Source organism: Eleutherodactylus coqui, chromosome 5 (assembly GCF_035609145.1).
Source record: "Eleutherodactylus coqui strain aEleCoq1 chromosome 5, aEleCoq1.hap1, whole genome shotgun sequence".
In the NCBI taxonomy this organism is placed as follows: Eukaryota; Metazoa; Chordata; class Amphibia; order Anura; family Eleutherodactylidae; genus Eleutherodactylus; species Eleutherodactylus coqui.
The window spans coordinates 164,462,488-164,485,532 of NC_089841.1; the positions used below are offsets into that span (position 1 = coordinate 164,462,488).

General features: G+C 46.9%; 1 protein-coding gene across 1 annotated transcript; it reads right to left on the minus strand.

The window, feature by feature from the left end:
• Positions 1–1,881: 1,881 nt before the first annotated feature.
• On the minus strand, positions 1,882–22,961 carry RNF10 (ring finger protein 10). The gene is made up of 17 exons (XM_066603637.1): positions 22,466–22,961; positions 16,631–16,812; positions 16,167–16,363; positions 14,146–14,236; positions 13,030–13,214; positions 11,192–11,328; positions 9,131–9,291; positions 8,607–8,723; positions 8,104–8,320; positions 6,033–6,166; positions 5,837–5,954; positions 5,165–5,266; positions 3,918–4,079; positions 3,781–3,839; positions 2,779–2,836; positions 2,513–2,668; positions 1,882–2,435 (listed from the first exon to the last, which is right to left on the minus strand). The coding sequence occupies exons 1-17, from the start codon at positions 22,569–22,571 to the stop codon at positions 2,362–2,364; spliced, it is 2,256 nt and encodes a 751-aa protein (XP_066459734.1). The 5' UTR covers positions 22,572–22,961; the 3' UTR covers positions 1,882–2,361.
• Between the last annotated feature and the right edge of the window lie 84 nt (positions 22,962–23,045).

Below are 23,045 nucleotides of genomic sequence, written 5' to 3' on the forward strand. Positions count from 1 at the left end.
GCCAGGCAGCAGGTAAGGCGCTAGCCCCCGGCTCCCCAGCGCTAGACCCTCAGCCCAGGTGAAGGTTCCGGAGCCCAGCGCTAGTTCCCCCGGCCTAGCGGCGCCCCCCCCCCCCCCCGCCTAGCGACAGCCCCCCCATCGCAGCGGCAGCCCCCCCATCGCAGCGACAGCCCCCCCATCGCAGCGACAGCCCCCCCCCCCGGCCTAGCGACAGCCCCCCCCCCCCCCGGCCTAGCGACAGCCCCCCCCCCCCATCGCAGCGACAGCCCCCCCCGGCCTAGCGCTAGTTCCCCCATCACAGCGGCGGCAGCCCCCCCCCGGTGCAGCGGCAGCCCCCCCCCGGTGCAGCGGCAGCCCCCCCCCCCCCCCCACAAATCACTTACCTGGGAGGCTTCTCGGGGCTGCTGGGCTGGGCTTCTCCGTTGGGCAGCTCCAGTTTCTGCACCTTCCTCTAACAGAGGAAGGTACAGAATGGCCGCTGCAGCGCGCTCCCGAGCAGTGACAGCTCGTCTGCGCATGCGCAGAAGAGCTGTAGCGGGGAGCACACTGAAGCGGCTCGTGCTGAATGGAGAAGACCGGACTGCGCAAGCGCGTCTAAAAAAGCAAGCTGCCAGCGAATTTAGACGGAACCATGGAGACGAGGACGCTAGCAACGGAGCAGGTAAGTGGAATAACTTCTGTATGGCTCATATTTAATGCACAATGTACATTACAAAGTGCATTAATATGGCCATACGGAAGTGTATAACCCCACTTGGTTTCGCGAGACCACCCCTTTAATTGATTTTAACCTTCAAATCTGCAGTGCATCTACAATTGTATTCACAGATACACTGCAGATCGTCCACCCCCATTGACTTCTATTGAGCCCATCTGCACAGACATGTAGCATGCTGCAATTTGTCTTCCGCACATCAAATTCATATGCTGAAATTTAGTTGCGGATGCCAATCCTTCCCTACGGGCACTTTGAGTTGCAGATCTTCCACGCGGGTAACCCATGCAGATTCTGCAATTAAAGCCCTCCTGTGATACATATCAGATACCATCTTGATGTTTAGATTTCTCCCTGCTTCCTTCTCTCTTCTCCTCACCCCCCCCCCCCCCCATATGCTCTGCTAGAAGTCACATGGTGCATCAGCACAGCATCAAGTGATTAACTAGAGCCACTACCATGTCTGGCTGCTGGGAGAATAGTGTAAATATAGTCTTTAAAAAAAACAAACACTAAATTAGTTAAAGATTGATAGTACGCCCTTTACGACAAACAGTCAAGAGCTAGTTTTACTGTAAGTGCCCACATGGTACAGTCCATCTAATATATTGGAAGTTGTGGTGACAGATTATGACTCCTGGAGAGAACATAAAAACAAGCAGTTCCCAGGAGTACATGATCCAACTGAAGGGAATTCACACAGAAAATAACTTTACAAGGTACTACTAGAGGGCATATTTTACTAGTTATACTTTATAATTTAAAAAAAGTTAATAGAGTGACCCTTTAAAAAAAGTCCACCCATACTTGTCTGCAAGTTAGGGTACATTCACATGTAACAAATTTGTTGCAGAACTCCAAAATCAGTTCCATACAGTTAGTGTTTATTTTCTGAGCAATTTAAAAAGGGACAAGTATAAAAATTTCTGCACCAAGTCTACGACCTATAAAATATACCCATACATGTTTCTATGTACAGACATGAAGCACAACATTTACATTCCCATCAACTTCTCCGGGATTTTAAGTGTTATGCCTCCTTTTAAGCCATTCAAATCCATTATTCACCACATTCATTTTAACACGTTATACAGGTATGTGCTACTGTGCTGATAGTGACTGCGGAGAACATTACAAAATCATCTATAAATGCATGACATGAGACATTAACTTACAAGTCATTTATTATTTAAACTATTGGGGAAGAGAACACCCTTCTCATAAAAGCCACAACCCAAGTGATGTCAATCTTTAAAATGGTGGGACAAAAAAAAAATTTAAAGAATGTGATAATCAATTCGCTGGTCCATCCTTTTCATCTTCATATCAGATCAGCAGCTCCGATGCTTTCAAAATGGCAAATTAAAAAGAAAAAAAAAAAAACTAAAAAAGCCCATCAGCTCTTTTCACCAAGCATTAACAAGCCTGCACCTCAGACTATTCATCACATACAGCATTCTGCTCTACAATCTAGCAGCCTACAATTAGCATTATGTAGGTAGAAATTTGCTCAGACCTGAATTGTCAAATTAAAAAAGGGGAAAAATATTCAACCATAAATACTGCAGAAGAGGTTAAAATGTTATATCAAGCAATGTGCGCAAAGATGAAGGGAAGTTAGGCTGAATTCTTGAGAAGTGGTCTGCTCATTTTGTGTGAACCATAGAGGTACTGAAGAGAAGTTTCTGTTGCTTCTTCTTTCGTTTTCCTCCTTTTTCAACTGTAGAAAGGGAAAAATGAATTAGAGAATCTAAGGCAATCCATCTGAAATAGAAGCCATAGAAGTGATGATCTTACCGGATGCTGGTGAAGTTGGAAGTGCAGTGTCAAGCTTTAGAAAGGCTGCCTCCATGGCTTCACTGAAAGAGTTCTGGAAGCTCGGTACTGGGACTCGCTCAAAGCAGTCACTCTCCCCATCACTGTCTGCAGGCGCTGTGCTCATAACTGGGTTTTCTATGGATTAAAGCATTTGGTCTACAAGTTTGGCATCTCAAATACAGTCCTGTACAGAAGGGCAGTAAGCAATTACTGCGCCCATAACATGCCCACAAACATTAACCAACCTTTCTTTACGGCGACTTTTGGCCACAACTCTGACTTTGCCTTGCCAACCCTTAGCATCTACAAGGAAAAAAAGTAACATTCTGAAATGGGTCCTTGAGTTAACTAAATGACAAGTGGAATTCTATACTGCTGTCAAGAATTACAGCACTTACCACGACAGCCACCGTTTAGTAAAAGGTAGATTATTATATAATGTATACATACCCTCATTAGGGGGGAGCACTTACAATCAGTTTCATTCTATTCCAACAGCTCATAATGCTGATAAGTGATTACAAGATCAGAGCAAAAAGAATTTATTGAGAAAAAAAAAAAACCAAACACATTAAGGTAGGCTGTAGTATCCCATTGTACCACATCTAGCTTAGATACAAGCAAGCGTGGAGGCTACAGTACCCTGTTGTACCGCCTCCAGCTTGGATACAAGACATGATCCGGACATGCATGGAGGCTCTAGCACCCTGTTGGACCACCTCAAGCTTGGATGCAAGAGGCACTTCAGGTGGGCATGGAGGTTTTAGCACCCTGTTGGACCACATCTAGCTTAGATACAAGCAGGCATGGAGGCTACAGTACCCTGTTGTACTGCCTCTAGCTTAGATGCAAGATATGATGATATGGGTGGGCATGGAGGGCTACAGGTTCTGTATGGTATCCTGCGCCTTGTGTGCATACCCTCACACATCCACTGGACCTAACACCTCTTTACAGCTGGGTTAAAACAGCCCACGTGGTTGGCAATTCATCGATACCACTATCCAGCTTCTCGCATTTCAATAATGTGCCCCTCTCATAACTGGGCAAGTCTTTGTGTTGTACAGACATATAGTGGTCAACAAGCTCTATACAAGCAGAAAGAGGTCACTACACACAAGGAGCCTCCGAGAGCCTTTTTATGGTGAAACCACTTGCAGGGCCTCATTTGGCAAGCCTGTTCATCTAATCACACCACAACTTCGTCAGACACATTTACATGCATCAACACAAAGACAGTCACATACCTGAGCAAAGGAAGGAGACCTGGCATCATCCTCAAAGCTCGCATTGAAGTTGATAGAGCCTTCATAAACAAGAACACGAGAAAATTAAAATACATTTAAAGTACAATAAAATTCTATACAAAACTCGCAGTTCTTACCGGCTTGAGAGGCTGGGCTACAGCTCAATGGGGAGGGTGTTGAAAAACTTGAAGTATCAGCAGTATGCAGGAAAGGCGGCGAACCAGGCACTGTGGGTTCTGTTGAAAAACTGACCGCAGGGAACTGGTGCAAGTTTTCAAGTGCAATATGCACTTCAGGATCTGAAATAAAATAGTGAAGTGTAAAGTCTGATATACTCACAAAACATGGCCAGAACGCACATTTTCAAGCAGTCACATATACTGGCACGCTAAAAGGCTGTACCACCCCAGTGATTAGTAGTTATTGCTGAGAAAAGCGGATTTGGATTGACATATCCACTATAGGGCAAGTGTAAATTACATTCCAGAAATGCCAAAAAGAAAGTTGCCCAACCACCTGGAAACACCCTTCTATCGCTCAGGTGACATTCACTTGTGCCATTGTGGTGAGAGCTGCTCTGAGAGCCTTCAGAATGGGATACTGCCCTCTTGACTTGGCTGGTTTTATACTAAATTTTGGAAGTAGTATGCAACTTCTGCTCATTATGGGCCCTTTCTCCAGGAATATTTTATTTTAATGATTTAAGACAGTCTGAATTGGGGTGTTGCTCACCAGACTGTCCTGCATGGTCTGCCCACAAATTCCCACTTTATTACATCTGTATCTGGTCTCCTAGCAATGTGCGAACAAATCCACATCATACACAATGTTAATTGCACAGCGGATGGAATGCATCCTTAGATTAGTTGAACTCATATGCGCAGAATCTGCAGTAAAGTAGAGCATGCTGCCATTTATCTTCCGCTCGCAGAATCCACAATTCCTAACCACACGTGTTAACGAACCAGTGAAAATCACGCATATGATATGCAGGCATCAAAATGCATTGGACAGTGATCGTGGCATCCACAATTCAAACCTGCTCGCTGAGACTACCCCCAAAGCCTGACTGCTAGTATTCAGCCATCTACAGTAGTCCACTGAGATGAATGAGTCCGTAGTGTGCACTTGTGACTACCACTATTTGGGGACCCTCTGGAACCCTGTTCTTGTGACGATTGGGAGGGCGAGGGAAATCCTGTCAGTTCCCCACACACACTTATCACCTAGCCTGTGTATAGAGAATAAGTTGGGACAACTCCATTTAAGGCACTTTCTGGAAGGAAATTAGGTTTTTAATGTCCAACATCCATATACTCAATGCAAATAAGTGCTGGTACAACAAGTTAGATGTTAATACGGTAATCAAGGAAGAAGGTCTTACATTTTCCCTGTTTTTTGTTCTCCTCGATCTCAATCCTTTTCTCTCTGCGTCGCTCATCTCGTGCTCTCCGCTGACGTTGTCTTTTCCTTTTCTCCATTTCATCTATAGAATATCAATACACATTACAAAGGTTAATTTGGATTGTGTTAGAAGTGGCACCAAGTTCTCCTGCAGCCTCAGGATTTTAAAAAAGGTTCTACCTTTCAACAAGGGTTAGGCCCATAAACATTCACTGCCTAGCTAGAGGGTATGCCGATGATGGCAGATGCTAGGGAAGCGAAGAGGGGTCACCGCAGCATTTAACAGGTGAAAAAGGGCAGAATTTGAGGTTTTTATGATCACAACAGAAAAGGAACCTGGCAGTCAGATCAAGGATCCACTCCTTACATGGAATGTCTCAGCACGGTAAAGAGGCATATTGGTGTCACTAAGGGATTAAATCCCAATCTGCCATTGTTGGTCATTGTGCAAAGAGCAGGAAATGTAATTACACATCAGCTATTAAAACAGCTGATGAGGTTTGCCTTTATATCCGCCAGAACAGGACTGGCTCTTGATTCTGGCTCAGAGGGTTTGGCCAAATAGAAACTACATAGTGGTTACAAACCAGACTCGCTTTACTAGCATTGTCTGTCATCAAAAACCATCAGTTTTATGAAGTCTTTATCTCACCAGTAAAGTATGCTAGCGTTTCCTGTGAAACAGCCGGGGGTCCGAGAGCCATCTCACAAATACTGAATTCACAGGTAAGTGGAAGATGACACAGGTAACGGTGACGCCTGCGAACCTCCTGCGAGACAATAAGTTTTCCATTTAACACACAGCTGTAAGCCATTAGTCATTTACTTTCCTCAGTCCTACAATTCACCTCAGTCACAGTGAAGCCATCAATTTCAACCACTGTAGCTGTAATAGTTTCTGGACATCGTTCAAGACTGCCATATTCATGAACCAGGCATCGCACATTGACAGGATGGAGATACACATGCTGTCCATCCACGGCTGCAATGACAAGAGTTCTCTTTGTAAGTTTAAGCTGGAAACACATGGAGACTTTAACGTGACTTTCTAATTTTAACCGTCAAGCTAGATTCACACAAGCATATGCGTATTCTTGCACACATCTGTGTTACGTTTTTGGATGATGGAAGAGCCAGGACCAGGAACTGAGCTCCCGCCCCCTCTCCGTCCCTCTCCACTATTTGCAATGAAAGGAGGTGGGGCAGCACAGGGCTAAGTTTCAAGAATTAGCCCTGCCCCGTCTCTCCCCATTGCAAACAGTGCAGAGGGGTGGAGAGGAGGCAGAGAGGGGGCGGGAGCTCAGTTCCTGCTCCTGGCTCTTCCATCCTCCCCCCCTGCAGATGAGGACGATGTATATCGGCTCGGCGTAAAAACCGAGCTGATATACGTCCGTGCGAATCCAGCCTTATGGCATGATCTTGTAAAAGTGATCAAGCTATCTAGTTTTAGATACATTGATATTGCAAGCATCTGTAAATTGCAATGACACAATCAGAAAGAGGAGACTTATTTTAAAGTCTGTCTTTGGGTTACAATGAGGAAGTATAGATCTTCATCATGCGACTATTAGACAAAGGCTTGCACAAATAAAGTCATGCATCATATTGTTCTTTAAAATGATTCACTGACAGGAGTGCTATACATGTTGTCAGTGATAGGATAGTTATTGGGTGTTGTCAGACGCAGATTATAAATAGACAAATGAAAAATAACCGAACAGGGAAATTTTTGTTTCAGAACTCGAGTTGTGATCCAACCACATATGTTGTATCCGGAGTCCTTCTACGGTGCACTGCTCAGCAGTAGACATATCAGATAAGGCTACAATACCCTTTGAGTATTAGCTAAAAGTTGAACAGAGTACTCCATCAATCTGTGATCCATAAATTCTTTACTCTATTGCAGCTGCAAGAGTCTTGTCATTTTAACTTTATAGGAGTTATTTGAATATATAATAAAAAGATTATTTCGGTGGGGGTCATAACCAACAGGCGCCAGTGTACTAACACAAACACAGTATTTACCTGTCGTCGTCCCTGTTGACAGTAGAAGTCAAGTGACTGCCACCTGCTAATCAGAGGCTGCAGTGTCACTGTTTGAAATTGCTGGCATTGTAGCATCCAAGATGTGACCACCAATGGCAGGAGAACAGGTGGTGACACTGCAGCCTCAGATTGGAAGGTTGCAAGTCACCTGACTTCCACTGTCGAGAGACCATGAGAACTACAGTGTTGCAATGCTGAAGCCAAGTACTGCTGTATGTGTTATTTTACTATATCAGCACCAGTCTTTAGGCCTCATGTCCATGGGCGGGTCAGATTCACCGTGTGGAATCCTGCACATGACCGAGCAGGGAGACCATGCATACTTGTGCATGCAGGTGGCAGCAACCGCGCGGGCCCCTCTTCTTCAGGGTTATCTTTACTGCGGATGGTCCACACGGCTCACCATCGGATATGCGCAGTACAGATTTTTTTTCTTCAAATCTCCTGCAGAACCCACAGTCCGCCCACAATGTCATTTGCTGATGGGCCGTGGGTAGGACAGCTTCTACTGACTTCAATGGAAGCAGTCTGTGCGGGAACCACACTGAAACGAAGCATGCTGCGATTTGTTTTCTGGACCAAAAAGACCCGCAAAACAAATACACACGCTTTCCGATGCGGACACCTATGCTTCCCTATGGGCGGCTTGAAGTGCGGATCTTCCAGGTGGATTCTGCAAAACAAATCCACCCGTGTACATTGGGCCTTAAAGATTTGAAAAAGAAACTGGACAAACCCTTCAGCTTTCAGGGACTAGACATTTTTTTTTTATTCCAAATCTATAGATTACTAATTTAGTCAGATCAGAAGGACAGATAAAGAAAATATAGAAGTTTATGTATAAATATGTATTAACAAGACACAGGCACACACCTTGGTAAAAGTAATAGTAATGTGGGTTCACAAGTTGTCCAGATTCTGAAGGAACAGCCTCTTGATTGTCGGAAGTTGGGGTTGAATCCTCACCAGGGTCATAAAGACAGCACTCATCTGTCATAGGTTCCAATACAGCCTGAACTGGGGCTGTGCACAGGTCCTCCTCTGGTAAATTAATTGTCTCATCATCAAAAGCAGAGAGGTACTGCACCACCTACGGACGGTAGAAGATAGAAAAGCATACAGTCACTAGTCACTGGGCAGAAAGGTCACAAAAAACTAATGCATGTTAAAAGTGATCGTTTATCTGTGTGCAGCTACAGGTTCTTCTTGAACTCAAACCTAATACTAAACTCTGCATTGGAATTGGTCTGACCAGAACTCAGCAGGGTCATGTCAGACAAGACTTCCCATGGAACATTTAGCCATGTTCAATGGGATACCAGAGTGCAAAAACCACAAAGTGTCATAAACGTGAGTCACAGTAGTCTAACACCTACCTTAGTATCCAAGCTTGGATTTTTATCTTCAGTCTTTGTCTCCAACTTCAAAGCCTCCACAGACTCTGCAACGGCTTCAATTTGACGACTGGGAGCCTGAAATCTATCCTGACGATCCTGGGAAGAGTTTGAACACTTAATGAACTAAGATTTAAAACACTAAGTTCTACCCATGAAAATCACATACATGTACTTCATATGTCTTTACTCATTTAGAAGCTGTGCGCATGCGATCCCTAAGGAAGCTGGGCAGCAATTTGCAGCTTAGTTTCCTGGCATATGAAGCTGTTAGTAAGAGGGAGGGGTATCCCTCGATCGTCAGCTGGGGCTTCGTGAAGACCCCAGGTCTGACACTTCTGTACTTCAGAAGTGACTGGCGTAATACACTGAAGTACAACGGTGTACTATAGCAGCATGCAAAACGACTGCATCATTTACAGAGGAAGAGAAATTGGATCTCTAGAATAATTACACACCTAGACAGTCGGAGCTACCACTAACTACTCTGCATATTTAGATCTCACCTTCAACTCCTGAATGGCAGCTTCTATAAAACAGGCTTCTGGGGTCTCCCCTTCAATACTGTACTGCTCCAGCAGAGCAGCCTTCTCCTGTGAAATCACTTGGTTGAGGATCTGGTCTCTTGATGCCAGAAGCAGTTTGGAGAACAGGGTATGTTCCTCATCTAGAAGAAAAATCATCAATTAAACATCACAAGTCTCCGGTGACTGTTAACCCCTTAAAGGGGTTGTCTCGCGAAAGCAAGTGGGGTTACACACTTCTGTATGGCCATATTAATGCACTTTGTAATATACATCGTGCATTAAATATGAGCCATACAGAAGTTATTCACTTACCTGCTCCGTTGCTAGCGTCCTCGTCTCCATGGTGCCGTCTAATTTCGCTGGCTTCTTGCTTTTTTAGACGCGCTTGCGCTGTGCGGTCTTCTGCCTGGTGAATGGGGCCGCTCGTGCCGGAGAGCTGGTCACCGCGTCGTCATCGCGTAGCTCCACCCCGTCACGTGTGCCGATTCCAGCCAATCAGGAGGCTGGAATCGGCAATGGAACGCACAGAGCCCATGGTGCACCATGGGAGAAGACCCGTGGTGCACCATGGAAGAAAACCGCAGTGCATCCCTAGGAAAGGACCGGCGGCCATCTTAGGGAGAAGATTTTTTAAAGTCCTTATTTCATCGGATCGGTGAGTAGCAAGTGGTTTAAAAACCGCTTTAATTTGCCATTTTATGCCGAGGGGGGTGACAGGGGGAATGGGGTAAGGTAAAATTTTGAGGTTTGCCGCGAGACAACCCCTTTAAGGACATGCACTTTTTTTTTTAAAGGGGAGAGGAAAAACCAAAGAAAAAAAAAAACAAAACAAAACAAAAACTTTGTTGCTGTATGAAGGCTTTTTTTGCGGGACAAGTTGTATTTTTCAATGGTGCCATTTAATGTACCATATAACGTACTGAAATTTCTTTTTTTTAATTCTAAGTGAAAGGAATTGGGGGGGGGGGGGTGGAAGGGAAAAAAGAAGTGCAATTCTGGCATGCTTATTATTTTTTTTTCCCCCCCTTACAACGTTCACTGTGCAGGGTAAATAATGCGTTCCTTTGATAGATTGGACTTTTACTGACAGAGCGATACTAAATCTGCACTTGTCATATTTATAATACAAAAATCTAAACAAAAACAAGTGTTTTTTTTAAACTTTAAATTAGTAAAACTTTACTGATTTTATCTTTACTTTTTATTTTAGTCCCTAGAGGGGGCATGAAACATGCGATGCTTTGATCGATCCTGTAGTATGATGTAATGCCATGCCGGAGGATTTAAATGCCACTGTCAGAATTGACAGTGGCATTTAAAGAGTTAACAGCACTGATCAGCCGTGCAGCTTAGAGTGGTTACCGACAGGTGTTGGCTGTAAGAAACAGCCACCAGCTGCAATGTATGGAGGGAGATCGCACGGCGATCTCCCTTCATACATACCCTGACGCTGCAGAGTAAATGTATGTCCTATAGCGTTAAGGGGGTTCAGAGTTCAAATACCTTACTTTTTTTTCTCTTTATATATACATGCACAATATCCTAACACACGATCCTGTACTCACCCATCCTGTGTTCCCAGAACTCCAGTGCTGCACCTCCATTCTCCCTGCTGGCGCCCTTTACAGGCTGCAATAAGCCAGTCACAGATCTCAGTGATCAACTAAGATCCACGATTGGTGGCAGCAGCTTAGTATCCTGTAAGGCCGACCGCAGTAAGTAAAGAGTGGCAGGAAGGAAAACCAAGGCGCAGTGCTGGAGCTTCAGGAACCCAGGATGGATTTTTTTTTTTTAAATGCTGCTCATGTTGAAAAAGTAGCCATTTAAATCGGAAAACCCCTTTAAGCCATTCCAAGAGCACTTGCATGACCTATATAGTTTAGCAATATGTACACTGGTCCTACGGCACACAGTTAGATGTATGCATCTGCCTTGATACAGCAATATTGGAGAGCAGCCAATTTGATTGCTTTCTAGCATGTTTGTCAAAATATGTAAAGCATTGAATCTCTAAATCTTGTATTTAAAATGTGAGATTACCTCCCAGGTGAATAGGTTCATCTAGCTTCACCCACTTGGATTTGGGCATTGCCACCAGCACACCCTTCTCTCTCCTCATGAGCTGCATTGTAATGGTATCACCAACTGCATAAAGCGGTCGCTCTGTGGCAACAACGCTGTAGACAAGAAATGAGAAGTGAGAATCCTAAACAGTCATGAAACCCATCAGTTTGTCTTAAAGCCTTATGGAGAACATCTCAAGCTGCTTACCCTCGGAATATATAAAGTGACTACACTTCACTTCCCCTTGCATTACATATTGTACACACTATTATATGCCCCAAGTAGGTTATAACAGCACAGTGAAAATACATCCTCCACCCGATTGATCACCCTAAACTTTTGTATAATGAACTCCCTTCCATGCAGCTCAGCAAGTTAGGACTGTTCCACACAAGCTCTTCAGCGTATGGGGGCGAGTGTGTGGCAGAAGTTCTTATTAGTTACTGCTGATGAGCAGTATAGCAAAGTAAGGGCTTAGTCAGACGTCCGTATATCGGCCAGGTTTTCACGCCCGACCGATATACGGCGTCCCTTTCTGCAGGGGGAGGAGGCGGGCTGGGAGCAGTGCTCTGAGCTCCCGCCCTCTATTGTTTGCAGTGGGAGGCCTGGGATGGGGGTGAAGCCAAGTCCAGCCTCCCTCCCATTGCAAACAGCAGTGAGGGGCAAAGAGGGCGGGAGCTCAGTGCATTGCTCCCAGCCTGCCTCCTCCCCCTGCAGAGAGGGACACTGTATACGAATGTATGAATAAGCCCCAAGTCTGTAGATCAGTAAAAATCCTACCTACATCACTGGATTTTCCTGCAATTGCGACGTGACTTAAAGTTGAACGTGCTAGTCGCATTTCTGTGTTTAAGGGTTAAAAAAAAAAACAAAAAAAACAAACAAACAAAAAAAGTTACATGGCATGCGAAACATGAGTGCGATGCCATTTTCCTCATGCTCCCTTAGGAAATAATGGGCAATTCTCGCAGCAGAATCATTTAAAAATAAGGCATTCTACAGTTTAATACCTTGCACTACTGGTGCAACCAACAGTTTCACACATGTAAATTAACCCTTTGATATAATGGGTCTTTCCATAAGCGATATCCATGTCTTGTAGTCAGACACAACTTGTTCTTGTAAATGGTTTTAGAATGAAGAGGACACGTCATCCTCCATGATTGTACACTTACAGTTCTGGCGTGTGCCTGGACTAAGAGGGGGCTCTACCAAGTTCTAAAGACATTTGTAATAAAGGGGTTGAGTAATTCGGAGACTGCAGTAGTCATTTCAAGTGGCACTTTGTGCTGAATTTGATGAAACCACCATTTTGTTTGTTTTTATATGAAAATGGAAAAATCTGAAAGTTTCTAAATTTGGCAAATAAAGCTAACTTGCAGTGGAGGTTAAATCTTGATGTCAACTGTCAGGGGTAATGATAATCACACTGTGCTCCCAGCAGATAAGCTGGTCCTGGCTCCATCTGCTCATGTGATGCTTCATCAGACATTGCACAGCATAAAAGGGTAAGCAAGAGGGATACAAGTTGTTTTATGCACACACCTCAGGATACATGTAACAGAAAGGAGGCGGCACTGCATGAAGGAAGTACAAGTCACATAAAAGTAGATTCGAGAATGACAGGTGAGGGATGGAGTAATGGAAAAAAAAAAAAAAGTGTGTTCGTGTACACACACACACACACACACACTTTGGCAAAGCAAAATAAGCATGTCATATACCCATTTCACCCGGTACACATTGCAGGTATTTTCCATGTGCCCCATTTGCTTTAACCCTTAAACGTCTATTGTACCTTTAGGCAGCATTACCTTTTTAGGTCTTTTTTTATTATTGAGCTGTAGCAAATTGGACATCTACTCCAGTCCTTCTCACTCAATGACAAGTAATGCAATATGCAAGCCCAGCAGTATATATGCCCACATCGCGTGATCTTTGCAGCAACAGGAGGATACAGACATATAGGACAGGATGGCACTTCATGACTGGAGATGCGCTACAGAAAAAAAAAATATATATATACAATCATTTAGAAGTCTTCATATGCATTGGGCGGTATTTATGTAGCTCTAAAGACTGACGTGCCATTTTAGATCTGATCTTATGTTTATATACTAATGTTTTTGCATTTTTCCATGTGTTTATGTTCCTCGTTTATTCGTTGGTAGGAGGGGTCATGTTCATGTTGTGCCATCCTCTTACCTAGAAATTACTTGCTTCCTGCACAGGATATAGGCTATAATTAAAGCTTAGTTTTTTGCTGAAATGCGTAGGTTCTGTTCACACGTGTTTTTTTATAGATATATTCTAATGAAGTGTTGGCGCCATATACACTCAGCTTTTCCTCAAAGTTGCATTCCTGATAGACTGGTTTTGCGCTGTCCCCCGTGTGCTCCCTCATTGGAGCTCTGCTGTTCAGCATAACGCTGCGGATCAAGATTTTTTTTTTAGTGATCTGCATTTTACCTTTTTGCAGTTTATACATTAAACAAACCTTACATAAATCCTGTCTTTAGGCTAGAAATTCCTAAAAGCCTGAAGGGTTGTGAAAATGGCTTGGGTTTTTTAAAGTGACTCCACTTAGTGCAAACATAACTCAAGAAGTCAGCACCTTCAGGTCCTTTAAAGCATTTTACACCGCCAGTCTTTTTCCCCCCTCGGTCCACATGTTAAAGCGTAATGAAGTCATATTCTGCCTTGTTTCCCCCGGACAACACTGAAGCATTTCCAAAGTCTCAAACTTTTCAGGTTAATTGGAGCATACAGAGCGAGTACACAGGGATCAGCATCCAGTGTAGTGACCTTCTCACTGCAGTCAGACCAGAACATACTAACTAGAGCATGACAGCTCGGCAAGGTCTATGTAAACTTAAACCTTAGGAAGCTGGACCATTAACAGTACCCGTACCCATGTATAGATTACTTACCACTTGCTCCACCAGATCCCAGCTGACAAGCGTGTCTGGATCAGTGAAGTGTACGCTGTAATCGTGATCCTCCGACACCACAAACTGGCAGCTACAACAAAAAGCACAAAGCAACGTTAGTATATATTCAGCACATTCCAACCATGTCTGTTTAGAAAGAAGGAAATCAAACCGGACACCATTATGTACCCGTGATTATCTAAATGCAGAACCTTGACACCAGAGTATGTTCTAGCAGGCAAGCTATGCAGACAGCTCTGGGGTCCTTTAGGGTGCCTGTCCACTAAAGGAAAGCACAGCCCCCTTTTCCACAAATGGAGAATCACGGCGCCCTGTCAGCTGGCTCTAGCTCCCCGGCGCCCCGTCAGCTGGCTCTAGCTCCCCGGCGCCCCGTCAGCTGGCTCTAGCTCCCCGGCGCCATCTCCCAGCCGTAGGATATCACAACGCCCGTGGACAGGCAGCCTTACACGACTCCTGGCTGTCTGCCCATAACAAATATGCCTTTGCATCTACCTCTACCACTGTATGCTGTACTGGCATTGAGCTTCAATCACAGCATGAAAGGAGTTCATAGACTTCAGTAGTCTCTCAGATCTGCCATTAGAGCATGAGTGTTACTACTGACAATAGTGGAACTTCTACTTCTGATCATGCAGGCCAAGCGATCAATGACTGAAGTACACATGAGTGGGTCAACATCCCTTCATGGAAGAGCAATCGATGAGTCAAGTGGCACTAGGAAACTCCAGTCTCCCAACGGCCTCACTATAAAGGTCAGGCTGGTGTGTAGACTAGCAGTCAGGGGTGGCCACAACAACCGGAAAGCAATATACCCTGTGACAAGCCATCAGTTTAATGGGATTTGTCACCACAAAAATCCAGTCCATTCTGCAGGCAGCTTGTTATAGAAGGAGCTGAACACACTGATCTAGTTTTGTGGGGAAAGATTCAGTAGAACTTGCATTTTTTTTTAGATGTCCCTGCTCATTCTGGGCTTAGGAGTCCAGTAGGCAGTCCTATCCGTGATTAACCATCATACAGACTCTATAGTTCTAGAAGTGACTGAACCTGCCTGTATGCCATCCCTGCATTCTATGAGCTGCAGCTTCACACTGCTGTCCCCCAGCTCCTGCTTACAGGAGGCACAATTGGGCTAAACCTGCATCACATGACACCAAGACTGCAGTCTGAGTCAGAAGACAAAAGTCCTATCACCTGTGGTCCCTAGAGACCTCAGAGCAAGTGCAGTGTGATGAGACTAACCCATCTATGGAGAGTATACTGGGTAACGTAGGCTGCATGAGGAGAAGTAGCACAGATGGCAAATCATCTAAAAGGTATACATAAGAGCTACTTTAAAGGGGTTGTCCCGAGAAAGCAAGTGGGGTTCAGCACTTCTGTATGGCCATATTAACTTTGTAATATACATCGTGCATTAAATATGAGCCATACAGAAGTTATTCACTTACCTGCTCCGTTGCTAGCGTCCCCGTCGCCATGGATCCGTCTAATTTCAGCGTCTAATCTCCCGATTAGACGCGCTTGCGCAGAAGGGTCTTCTCCTTTCTCTTGGGTCTCGGCACGAGCGGCGTTCTGGCTCCGCCCCGTCACGTGTGCCGATTCCAGCCAATCAGGAGGCTGGAATCGGCAATGGACCGCACAGAGCCCACGGTGCACCATGGGAGAAGACCCGCGGTGCATCGTGGGTGAAGATCCCGGTGGCCATCTTGGTAAGGTAAGTAAGAAGTCACCGCAGAGCGGGGATTCGGGTAAGTACTAAACTTTTTTTTTTTTAACCCATCCCTTGTGTTTGTCTCGCGCCGAACGGGGGGGCCTATTGAAAAAAAAAAAAAAAGCCATTTCGGCGTGGGACAACCCCTTTAATAGCCTATGCTGCACTAAATAGGCAAGCAAATCCTGGGAGGGATTTTTATTTTTTTTTTAATAAAAAACACACAATACCCTGCAGATGTCTCAAGACCAGCAACTTATTTTATTTTTTTTCTTCAACAAGTACTTACTTGGCTTGCAAAAACAGCTCCTTGTTAAATGGTTTGTGGCCCCACTTGTTTCTCCTGCCCCAATTTGCATGCCCATCTCTATGAGCACCAGGATGACCACGTGGTTCATACGTAAAGTTTAACAAGTGGTTTAAGCTTATTTTCTTAGGTCCTGAATACTGAGCTGGGCTAAATTCCGCCCGCTGATTTTCTGCTACCTGCAAAACAAATAAATGGTGTCAGTTTCCAGATACAACCATATTACATGCCACATCCCTGGAACCCTCCAACAAGCACCCCCTTGTCCAGGCTAACTGTCAGTTCTACAGCACATTATGAGAAGTGGCCATCTTCTTTGATCAGACCACTTCTCAATGGGTGGTCCCCTCAAAGAGCTGTCCCTGTATCCCAGGCTGTGCTAACATCTCATTAGTTATGAACGACTTAGTAATTATGTAATAACAATCCCTGATCCGGCTTCTCACCTCTTCTCTTCTTCCGTATGTGTATTGTTTCGATCCTCCTCTCTGAGGGGGAACCTTGTTAAAAGTCTTGCTTTTCTGTGGACCGGGACGGCGTGTCTGACCGGCAAAGCTCTCATTTTTGGGGCAAGAGTTCTCACGTTTGCGGTTATAGCGCTGCTTTGAGCTACTGCCATTTTTTCCATCTAAAATTCAGAAAAGGTAAACAAGAGTAACATTAAAATAGAACTAAGATTTCTAGATAGAAGCCTCTGTACTAGTCAGTGGTAGACCGTATGTACGAACTACAAGTTAGGCTCCCTCTACATGGAGCGATTTATCATTCGCACGAGCAGCCCGTTAATACAGATCCTTCACATCCCCTGTACTGGCGAATAGGAGATACTAAATGATTGCTGTTTATATGAAACGTGTAAATGAGCCAACGATGAGTTTTATGCTTACAAAAACAAGTAGCAAACAAATTCTCGTCCAATCGGACGCCTTTAGGCCTCCTTCCCACGAACGGATTTCCGCCGCGCAATTCGAGGCGGAAATCCCCTGCGTTGCCCGCAGCTATTAGGTTCTATTGAACCTAGTAGCCCAATGCTCACAGTGCGGAATTACACTGCGGAATTCCGCACCGTGAAGTCTCCCGTCCTCACCCGCGGCATGCTCTATTTGCTGCGGGTGTACACGTGGACGGCTTCCATTGCAGTCAATTCACGTGGCGGAGCCCGTCACGGCCGTGTGCAGCCGGCCTTACACTAAACAATTATGGTTCAAATTCACATTTTTTTACGATAATCTGCGGAAAAGGGGCTGCAGGCACACCCGCCATATGTGTCCTGGGACTTACCCAACTGCGTTATGTAACACAGGAAAGGCAGGGGGCCAGACCTGACATTATAGCATGGTACTACAGAGCCAATCACAGCTCCCTTTCCATTACAGAACTGTGGTCGGACGTTATGTGGGGTGGTAATGCATGAAGTGATACTAGTTACCATTGCCTTTCAATTGAATCACTTAGAAACATTTTCCAGGACTTGGATGTTCACGACCCATCATCAGTATCAGATGAGTGGAGGCTCGGGTCCCCCCATCAATCAGCTGTTTGAAGCACCAGCAGGGCTCAGGAGAGCCTCCACACATCCCATAGTGACTGTGCCTGACGTACCAGCCCAATGCCATTCACTTGAGCAGGACTGAGCTGCACTTGGGTCATGTCAGGTCATCAGTAGGTTAGCCTTAGAAAACCCCTGTAGGGTGCGTCCACACATTGCTGTAGATTAGCAGCACGTTTCACCCTTTCAAATTGAATTTGATTAAGAGGGTGAAATCTGCACCAAAATCCACAAATAAGCAACATGAAAGCACCCTGAAGTAAAAAAGGGGAGTTTGAGGCAAAAGCAGCAGAGGTTGTCAGTTTTGGCACAAACCTTATGTGCAAAAATAGTTACTTTTTTTCCTTTTTTAACCAAGGGAACATGACCACCCTACCCCAACAGATGCCAGAGACAGGTGGGAATTAGACCAGAAAGCTATTCCAGATCACCAATTTAGACCAGGTTCGCAACAGCGGTATTTATCTGTTATTAATGGATCCCCCTTCATTTTCAAAATGGCCAAAAAATAAGCTGATGTCCAGATCCATACAAAATACGTTAGGCTGCTTTCACACGTGTGTCTGGGCTCAGCGCATCGTTTGTCTGTTCTTATTTTTTCTTCAGGGAAGAAGCTAGGGAGAAAAAAAACAAAAAAAACTACCACACTGATTTCCACCCCCACCTCCCCATTGATGATAATATATACAAACACCGGATTCTATCTATATAGCTGGGGGGAAAAAAAAAAAAAAAAAAAAAAAAAAAAAAAAATACTGCAGGCTGCACTATATCCATCCAAAGAAACCAAAGCCTGACGGAATGGAAGCCTTTCGGTTTTTAAAAGTCCCATTGAAATGGATGGGGGGGGAAAATAAACAAACAAAAAAAAGAAACCCACAAACAGATCTTTTCTGTTTATCGGTTTCTCTTCAAAAACAGAGCAGAGAGACGGAATCCCCGACCTCCCCCCCCGGAATCCCCGACCGACCCCCCCCCCCCCCCCCCCTATAAAGCAGCCCAACATCCATTATCCGGTTTGTGTTTGACATGTAACCATTTACAGTGTGTGAAGCACCGGGCTCAGGTGACACCAAAGTTCTTAAACTGTAACCACAAGGGTCTGCTGGATCTGTTCAATGACCCCAGCGGCACACAATGTACCACGATTCCCCAAAAATAAGACAAGGTCTTACATTAATTTTTGCTCCAAAAGCTTTTACTTTTGTACATGTATAGCTGGCTGGACACAATTTAAATTGACTTTATTAACTGTAACTGGGGCTCAATTTTGGAGTAGGGCTTATAGTTCAAGCATCCTCAAAAAACCTGAAAAATCATTCTGCATCCTCAAGAATCCTGAAAAAATAAATCATACTAGGGCTTATATTCAGGGAAACAGGGTACCTCACTGACTTATAATGGTCTGTTGGGTTTCACAAAGGGTCATCATTTTGACAGAAAAAAAAAAAAAAGCACTGTGTTCAACACGCATGCGAGCGGAGCTCTAGTCTACACCCTCTAGTAGTCCTGATCCCAACACGCATGCGAGCGGAGCTCTAGTCTACATCCTCTAGTAATCCTGTTCCCAACACGCATGCGAGCGGAGCTCTAGTCTACATCCTCTAGTAGTCCTGTTCCCAACACGCATGCGAGCGGAGCTCTAGTCTACATCCTGTAACAGTCCTGTTCCCAACACGCATGCGAGCGGAGCTTTAGTCTACATCCTCTAGTAGTCCTGTTCCCAACACGCATGCGAGCGGAGCTCTAGTCTACATCCTCTAGTAGTCCTGTTCCCAACACGCATACGAGTGGAGCTCTAGTCTACATCCTCTAGTAGTCCTGTTCCCAACACGCATGCGAGCGGCGCTCTAGTCTACATCCTCTAGTAGTCCTGTTCCCAACACGCATGCGAGCGGAGCTCTAGTCTACACCCTTCAGTAGTCCTGTTCCCAACACGCACGCGAGCGGAGCTCTAGTCTACACCCTCTAGTAGTCCTGTTCCCAACACGCATGCGAGCGGAGCTCTAGTCTACACCCTCTAGTAGTCCTGTTCCCAACACGCACGCGAGCGGAGCTCTAGTCTACACCCTCTAGTAGTCCTGTTCCCAACACGCATACGAGTGGAGCTCTAGTCTACATCCTCTAGTAGTCCTGTTCCCAACACGCATGCGAGCGGCGCTCTAGTCTACATCCTCTAGTAGTCCTGTTCCCAACACGCATGCGAGCGGAGCTCTAGTCTACATCCTCTAGTAGTCCTGTTCCCAACACGCATGCGAGCGGAGCTCTAGTCTACACCCTTCAGTAGTCCTGTTCCCAACACGCACGCGAGCGGAGCTCTAGTCTACACCCTCTAGTAGTCCTGTTCCCAACACGCATGCGAGCGGAGCTCTAGTCTACACCCTCTAGTAGTCCTGTTCCCAACACGCACGCGAGCGGAGCTCTAGTCTACACCCTCTAGTAGTCCTGTTCCCAACACGCATACGAGTGGAGCTCTAGTCTACACCCTCTAGTAGTCCTGTTCCCAACACGCACGCGAGCGGAGCTCTAGTCTACACCCTCTAGTAGTCCTGTTCCCAACACGCATGCGAGCGGAGCTCTAGTCTACACCCTTCAGTAGTCCTGTTCCCAACATGCACGCGAGCGGAGCTCTAGTCTACACCCTCTAGTAGTCCTGTTCCCAACACGCACGCGAGCGGAGCTCTAGTCTACACCCTCTAGTAGTCCTGTTCCCAACACGCATGCGAGCGGAGCTCTAGTCTACACCCTTCAGTAGTCCTGTTCCCAACACGCATGCGAGCGGAGCTCTAGTCTACACCCTCTAGTAGTCCTGTTCCCAACACGCACGCGAGCGGAGCTCTAGTCTACACCCTCTAGTAGTCCTGTTCCCAACACGCATACGAGTGGAGCTCTAGTCTACACCCTTCAGTAGTCCTGTTCCCAACACGCATGCGAGCGGAGCTCTAGTCTACATCCTGTAACAGTCCTGTTCCCAACACGCATACGAGTGGAGCTCTAGTCTACACCCTCTAGTAGTCCTGTTCCCAACACGCATACGAGTGGAGCTCTAGTCTACACCCTTCAGTAGTCCTGTTCCCAACACGCATGCGAGCGGAGCTCTAGTCTACACCCTTCAGTAGTCCTGTTCCCAACACGCATGCGAGCGGAGCTCTAGTCTACATCCTGTAACAGTCCTGTTCCCAACACGCATGCGAGCGGAGCTCTAGTCTACATCCTGTAACAGTCCTGTTCCCAACACGCATGCGAGCGGAGCTCTAGTCTACATCCTGTAACAGTCCTGTTCCCAACACGCATGCGAGCGGAGCTCTAGTCTACATCCTGTAACACTCCTGTTCCCAACACGCATGCGAGCTCTAGTCTACACCCTTCAGTAGTCCTGTTCCCAACACGCATGCGAGCCCAGCTCTAGTCTACATCTTGTAATAGTCACGTTTAGTGGGGAGAAAAAAAAAAACAAAAACAAACTATTAAACCAGCAGGATTATAGATTTCTGTTAATCCACAGATCCACTAGAAGTAAACAAGTGCGGGCGACAGGCGGTGCTGCTATCGGGGTGGAGCACACCACCGCACCGCCTGCTGCCAGTAATCAGATTGTAGTGTTAGGTAACAGGACTGCCCAGAGTGCAGCCCCAGCCGCCTGTAGGACTTATGTCTGGGGACTCCAGGAGAACAGTCCCCCCCTCCGCCTGTCTGGGGACTCCAGGAGAACAGTCCCCCCCTCCGCCTGTCTGGGGACTCCAGGAGAACAGTCCCCCCCTCCGCCTGTCTGGGGACTCCAGGAGAACAGTCCCCCCCTCCGCCTGTCTGGGGACTCCAGGAGAACAGTCCCCCCCTCCGCCTGTCTGGGGACTCCAGGAGAACAGTCCCCCCCTCCGCCTGTCTGGGGACTCCAGGAGAACAGTCCCCCCCTCCGCCTGTCTGGGGACTCCAGGAGAACAGTCCCCCCCTCCGCCTGTCTGGGGACTCCAGGAGAACAGTCCCCCCCTCCGCCTGTCTGGGGACTCCAGGAGAACAGTCCCCCCCTCCGCCTGTCTGGGGACTCCAGGAGAACAGTCCCCCCCTCCGCCTGTCTGGGGACTCCAGGAGAACAGTCCCCCCCTCCGCCGTCCTGTCTAATAGCAGAGCAACTTTCTTGCCCGTTTCCTCCACCAATGTAAACCAGGCATTACTGCTCAAGCCAACGAGGGAGAAGCAAATAAGCCTTCCCAACGTCCCTCAGAGTCTGGTGTTTGCACCTGGTGATACCCCACATCCAGGGGGCACGTAGCAGATATCCCAGAGCCCTAAAGGGGCATTTAGACCATATATATATATATATATATAGTTAAAACAAGCAGAAGTGAGCGATGCTTGTCGGGGTTAAACATGGGACGGCGACTGAGCGACAGACGGGAACGATGCACTTTCTGATCGTTCAGCTTCTGCAGGACTGAGTATCATCACTGTCTCGCCCGCGTCTCGCTCAGCGGGTAACGCAGGAATGTGAACGGTTCCCAACACTGATCTGGCTGAGCAGCTGGCACGCACAAGTTGGCGGTGATGACACCCAGCTGGCCTGTAAGGGGCATCACTGAGCTGGTCAACAGATCTGTCAGTAGCCCCCAGAGTGCTGTCACCCAGCTCTCCCGGACTTCTCACCGGCACCCCCCATAGCCTAGCATGTGCCGATCAGCAGTGCCGGAGAGCTGGGTGTCCCCCTGTGCAGCGCCCCCTCCCGGCCATACATTACCGTTCTTGGGCTTAGAGTCCCCGGAAGGCCCCGCGGAGCCCGCACGGTTCTGGGTCTTGCTGTTGTTGGCTCCCGGCTCCATGTCTGCGGGGGAGCTCGGCGGCATAGACCGCGGGCAGAGCGGGGGTAGCACCGTGCAGGGGCCGGCGGGGGGCCAGGAGCATGGCGTTCACCAGGTAACGGAGAGAGGGATTCATGGCGACATCCTGAGATCCAACCAGCAGAGAAGAGAAATCAACCGGGAGGTGGCGGGGGAAGACTGCGGCAGACCGGAGCGCGGAGCCCACCGGAGGCTGACGGGGAGTCGGGTGCTGCGGGCCCAGCGGCAGGCCGAGCGCAGGCGGCTGTCACCGGGAGGAGAGGAGGGCCCGGGAGCGGGGTGCACCCGGCTGCTGGGAGTCCGCAGGGACTCTTGTGCCCGCTCGGCGATGGATTCCCCCCTGCTCCCGTGAAGGGGCAGACAACCGTAGCCGCTTCTGTAATGGCGACTGCCCGCCCGACGGTGTAAGGGCCCCGGATGACGAGCTTTTATAGCGGGGGGTGTGGCCGGCCGCGGGGGCTGCTGGGACGTGTAGTTTCT

Coding starts and splice junctions, on each gene's coding strand:
- RNF10 (XM_066603637.1), bottom strand. CDS start 22,571: ATGCCGCCGAGCTCCCCCGCAGACATGGAGCCGGGAGCCAACAACAGC. Junction 13,215..14,145: donor GGGATCTGGTGGAGCAAGTG/GTAAGTAATCTA, acceptor TTTTTTCTGTAG/CGCATCTCCAGTCATGAAGT. Junction 5,267..5,836: donor AACGCTAGCATACTTTACTG/GTGAGATAAAGA, acceptor GATATTCTATAG/ATGAAATGGAGAAAAGGAAA.